A 6,000-nucleotide genomic window follows, 5' to 3' on the forward strand; every position below is an offset into this window, starting at 1 on the left:
TTTGTGAAAACTAAACATTACAAATGCACATAAATGCACACCTGATGAATGAAGCATTGATTGTGTAAAATAGATTCACAATCGTTCTGCACAACACTATTGGAAAACAAAATGTATTTATTTAGCTAATTAGGATAATGTATCTTTAAACATTTCCAGGGAGGTAAATTGCAAATGTTTATAAAGTTATGCACAAATATAATGATGTTACTATGACTAGCAGCATTGGTCCACCCAGACAGATGGCTGGTCCTCCCAATCAAATCTGCCACAATGTACTAATAGTTTGCAAATAAAAATAAACTACATTTTGACTTCTAGTTTTTTAACTATTATTTAACTGACTACCTGCTGATTTTATTTAAAGTGGCCCTATTATGCTTTTTGGGATTTTACCTTTCCTTTAGTGTGTAGTATAGTTGTTTGTGCAGGTAAAAGGTCAGCAAATTTACAATGCACAAAGTCCAAGCAAAAAGGAGTTATTCTCTCCCACAGACAACACTGCTCAAGAACTACACAAAACACCTGGTTTGTAATGCATAAAGTATCTATGCCACTATGTAACACATTTGCATAATGCCCGCCTAAGGGCTACTTTGGCCCGCCCGCCAGGATGAGTTGGGTTAGTGTGGTGGCCATATCAAGAAGACGCTGTTTTCTTCACAGCGGAAGAAAAACTTCTTTGTTTGGACTTCCAAAGGCAGACGAATTTAAGAATCAGTGGTTAAAATAAATTTTTACCACCATTTCTCAGCTGTACAACCACAACTAATGTCGGATTTTGTGTATGTGACTTGGTGCAATGTAGTTCTTAATTTGAATGGGCTTAATTTGACATGTTGAAAAATCTAGATGGTATTTTCAAATGAACTGAATATTTTGGAAATTAATATTTAATGTTGAATTTTTAATAATGAAATTAGTTGTGAAATGTTTCCAAATGAAATATTCAATGCTTAAAAATACAACCATGTTAAATTTCAGCCTCCCAAAATGCAAGCACTGTAAATGCAATGCATTTAAATGCAAGCACTGATAATAGAATGCATTTATTTTTTCAAATAGAGCAAATCAACATGCTTTTATGCTTCAAAGACTTTAGTCATGAATTTACCTCCATAGCATAAGCGCTATCCCGCTTAATACATGGACAAGAAATTTTGGTTTGAGTTGAAATTATTTTAGCAGTGAGAAGGACACATATGTACATGAAGGTCAACTATGCAGTTTAGCTGTAATCATACAGAAGAAATATATGCCACAAATGACTAATCAGAAATAAGTATTCCAGAGAACATTGTAATACCTTAGTCTATTGTATGAAATGTCATAGCAATGTTTATCCATTCTCTAACAGTTAGCATAATTAGCACATTAATTCCAACCCTTTGTCTCTAGTTTGGAAAGGTACGCACCATCACAACACGGTCAAACTCCATCAAGCAAGGCAAAGACCAACACTTCCCTGTCATGATGAATGGCAAAGAGGACATCCTGTGGTGCACAGAGCTGGAGAGGTGTGTTCACGACAACCAATCAAATATTTCCATTAAATCAAAAATCATGTCACTTTAAATAAAAAAAACCTCACACACGCTCTCACATAGGATTTTTGGCTTCCCCGTCCACTACACGGATGTGTCCAACATGGGACGTGGGGCCAGACAGAAGCTGCTGGGGCGGTCCTGGAGCGTACCTGTGATACGACACCTATTTGCCCCACTAAAGGACTACTTTGCCTGTGAATAACCACCGTAGTCCATATTCAATTAGGCCAAAGTCACACAACAAATACAAAGTGCAAAACCAAATGTCCTCAGAAAAATAAGGATCTCTCGGAGACTAACTTCTCTCCCAAATGACAAGATGTTCTCACCTTTGGAGAGCAAAACTGAAATAGAGGACGAAGTGGAGACACTGTGGTGTGATGTTTAGAACATCACTTCTTTAAAACACGGTTAGTTATTGTACTACATGTTTTTGAACTTGGTCTGCCTGTCAAGGTTTTTGAAGCTGTCAGTCAGGATTTCTACACATGCAGTTACAATTTATCATTTACTATCATGAAAAAAAGACTTTTCACAATCGAAAACCAGTTTAAAATTAGTAGCTTCTATGGCTAAGGAATGTAAAACTTTCTTATCATGTCATTATAGATGCAGTATACTTGCATGTGACACATTTCCATTGTATGTTTGGCATGAGAAAGTACTTGAAATTAAGCAATGCAAACTTGCAAACACCAAGCTGTGAGCATTTACAAAGATGCATTAAAATAATCTATGCTCAAGGCATGATTTTACCATGCCACAATAATTTTACTTTGATTTGTTCGATTTATGGTGAAGATTTTAAAAACACTTAAAATATTTCAACAATACAACACTGAATCAGTATGGTATTTCATACAGTCTGTATTCCCTCTGTAATATTGCACAATACCAATCTAACAAGAAAGTATTTTTGTATTAACAAAACTGCAGGGCATTAGCCTGCACTAAATATTACAGAATACTATTTTCTTGACAAGTAATTTCTGTCAAGATAGAGATCAGAAATGTACTGAATTTTCACTTTGAAATTAATGTTTACATATTTCAGCGTCAAGTTTTTAGAGTTTTCTCATATACCTTTAATTGTACGTCATTTTGTAGATTGACCTCTACGAAGAGGGAATTGTATAGAAAAATGCTGGCTCTATGTAGGTTGCACTCACATACTGTAGATCCTTTCATTTAACTTGGAAGCTATTGTTTTATATTAACCGTTGCTACAAAAAATAACAAAAACATCACATATATTCAATAAATGTTGATACATACCACCCTCTGATTTTTCATTTGGGCCTCATTTGTCCAAAGCTCTTATATGTGGTGTATTTGAAGAGAAGATTCAGCCATACAGGGGTCAGGTTGCGAAGAAACCTTCTTTTGTTTTATAGACCTAATGCTGTATCTCAAACTGTTATACATATACTATATGTGCTTAAAGAGAACTACTGTCCAAACCCAAATCTTAAAGACTAAAGTAACCTTAATACTTCATCCAGAATGATCTTTGCCTTAGGATACTGAGTACACGTTACACAAATTTTTCATTGTTTAAAAACAAAAATAAAACAATTCTTGTATACATCTCAAGCCTTGGCTTGACAGGCAAAATGTATGTAAAAACATACAAAAGTCTTCATACTGTTTTTTTTTTTATTTTTATTATTATTCTTTTTTAAGGTTTTATACTGTAGTATAAGAAATTTAACATAACCTTAATATTTTGCATAGTAGATCTTCAAATTTGGTATATGATGCTATCATTTTATTTTTTATTTGGTAATAATAACACATTAAAGCTGTACTTTTAAAAATTAACAGTACTTTTCTACAGTCGATTTATATTTACTTTTTTATATACTTTTTTCTCATAGTGTTTGTATACAATGTACTTTTCTTTTGAGACTTATGGTATTAAACGTTAAAAAAGAAATGAGCAAAATCCAATAAAGACTCCAAAGCTATTTGCATATGCTTGTGTTTTGTGAAAAGATTATGCTTGTTTATAGTTATAAACAGTAGTTATGTCTGGTAATAATATATGGCAGTTTTTGAATGTATGAATATTCAATAATACATTTTATATATATATATATATATACAGTATATATCCTACACTACTATTACAGTACAGAGATTTTTAGATAACATTTTAGCATTAGACATCAAAGCTTAATTCAGATGTCCAAATTTCAAAACTGAGAGAATCAGACATGCTCAGTATTTGAAAAATCATCCTACACTTACTACACTTATCATTTGATTTTTTTCCTATGATGTCCACTTATGGTGTTAGTGGGTTTTTGCACCAAATGCAGTCATAATTTAGATTTACAGATTTTCCCACTCTCTCCTTTCTAACTTAAAGGGACAGTTCACCCATTCATAACCAAGAGCATTCTGAAAGATAAAGTTATTTTAATTAAAAGAGGATTTAAATATCTGTTTAAAATATAAAGATCTTTTTCTCACCCAAAGTGATTGGATCGCTTCAATCAACATATATTAAACAATTGGAGTCGTATGGATTAATTTGATACTCCCTTTATATCATTTTTGGAACTTGAAAGTTTTAATTACCATTCACTCGCATTGTATGGACCTACAGCGCTGAAATATTCTTCTGAAAAATCTTGGGATGGCATGAGGGTAGTAAATAAAGAGATATATTTTTTCTCCCCTATTTGGAAAGGCCAATTCCCAATGGGCTCTAAGTCCTCATAGTGGTGTAGTGACTCAATCCGGGTTGCAGAGAACGAATCTCAGTTGCCTCCACTTCTGAGACAGTCAATCCATGTATCTTATCAAGTGGGTTGTTGAGTGTGTTACCACGGAGACGTAGTTCGTGTGGAGGCCCATGCTATTCTCCACAGCATCCATGCACAACTCACCACGCGCCTCACTGAGAACGAACCACAATATAATGACCATGAGGAGGTTACCCCATGTGACTCTACCCTACCTAGCAACTGGGCCAATTTGGTTGCTTAGGAGACCTGGTTGGAGTCACTCAGCACGCCCTGGATTCAAACTCACAACTCCAGGGGTGTTAGTCAGCATCAATACTCGCTGAGCTACCCAGGCCACGATAATTAACATTTTTGAGTGAACTATCCCTTTTAAACAGGATGTTTTGCTACTGCAGCTTTATAGCTTATATGTAATTGACCTCTGTTATGTGTTGCTTAACTCTGTCTATGTAAAAAGGGCTGACAGTGCAATGAAATATTAATATATCACAATATGAATACTAACAGTAGACATCCAAAATGTATTCGAACCGTATAGCACTGTACTGCATGGGTCCCATTTCACATAAATGCCATTATAATTATGGGTCCAAATTCCATGCTTTATTCAACATTTTATTTAAATTTTTTCATTATGTCCACTTATAATGTTACCATTTCACACCCTCTCTCTCACCCTTAATTGAAGGAATAGCTCACCCAAAAATGAAAATTCTGTTATGATTTAATTCAACCTCCTGGCGTTTCAAACCAAAAGTACTTTCTAAGAATATCTCGGTCTGTCTTTTCAGTACAATGGCAGTTGATGGTGATTTATTTTAAAGCTTAAAGTATCAAAAGTATCATAAAAGTAGTTCATGTGGCTCCTGTGTCATATTCCAAGTCTTCTTAAGGCACACTATAGGTTTTGTTAAGTCATTTTTCTGTGAAAATCTTGTGTCCGTTGCATGTTCATTAGCGCTAAGAGAGAAGCTTGTTCACAGTAACACACGTTCACACTAGAACATGCGTTAAGTGCTAAACATCTCAAAATCATTCATAATACTGTGACAACTACCAGATGACTGCAAGCCAGTGGTAAAAACATCATATGTTTAAGTTTATAATAGTTGATATATAATATATATCATATAATATATATAATATATATCATATAATAATGAATAGTTTTTTTTATTTTATTTTATTCTTGCATATTTGCACTGTGTTCAGTACTTACACTTCCTGGGCAGTTTGATACAATCTGTGTGTGAGTGTGACTCACGCAAAATGTACCTATGTCCGATGTTTTTACATATATGTTTTACTGTGTTCCCAATGAAGTGATGTACTCCATACTTACATTAATTGTGATTATTTTAATCAATTGACAGCCATAGTAATAAGTAACTGATTAACTCCAAACCCCAAAAAAGGACAACATATCTCCATCTAGTGGTCATCAACTCAACTCAGAACAGCATCATTTGTGAGAACAATGGCCCAACATCAGACGAAAGTTTGACAAGCCACTTCTACACGGCCTCTGACTGCCTGCTGAATGTCGATCTGGGCAAACAACTGAAGTTCCCTCAACACATCACAACAACATCACTCCAGCCAGACATAATCATCACCTCTGAGGCCACGAAACAACTGATCATGCTGGAACTCACAGTGTTCACAGTGGACTCCTCCCCCTTTTCTTTAAAAAAGGCAAA

General features: G+C 34.6%; 1 protein-coding gene across 2 annotated transcripts in view; it reads left to right on the plus strand.

Annotated features, from left to right (window-relative positions):
- The window catches only part of LOC127618953 (DNA (cytosine-5)-methyltransferase 3B-like), a 98,763-nt gene extending 95,360 nt beyond the window's left edge, over positions 1 to 3,403 (plus strand). For both annotated transcript variants that reach the window (XM_052091657.1, XM_052091658.1), the window contains exons 21-22: positions 1,399 to 1,517; positions 1,608 to 3,403. In XM_052091657.1, coding sequence (XP_051947617.1) covers positions 1,399 to 1,517; positions 1,608 to 1,749 — 261 coding nt within the window. In that variant the 3' untranslated portion in view covers positions 1,750 to 3,403. The remainder of the gene's footprint in view (positions 1 to 1,398; positions 1,518 to 1,607) is intronic.
- Positions 3,404 to 6,000: the final 2,597 nt, after the last annotated feature.

The sequence above is a fragment of the Xyrauchen texanus genome, chromosome 25 (genome assembly GCF_025860055.1).
Source record: "Xyrauchen texanus isolate HMW12.3.18 chromosome 25, RBS_HiC_50CHRs, whole genome shotgun sequence".
Taxonomy (NCBI): domain Eukaryota; kingdom Metazoa; phylum Chordata; class Actinopteri; order Cypriniformes; family Catostomidae; genus Xyrauchen; species Xyrauchen texanus.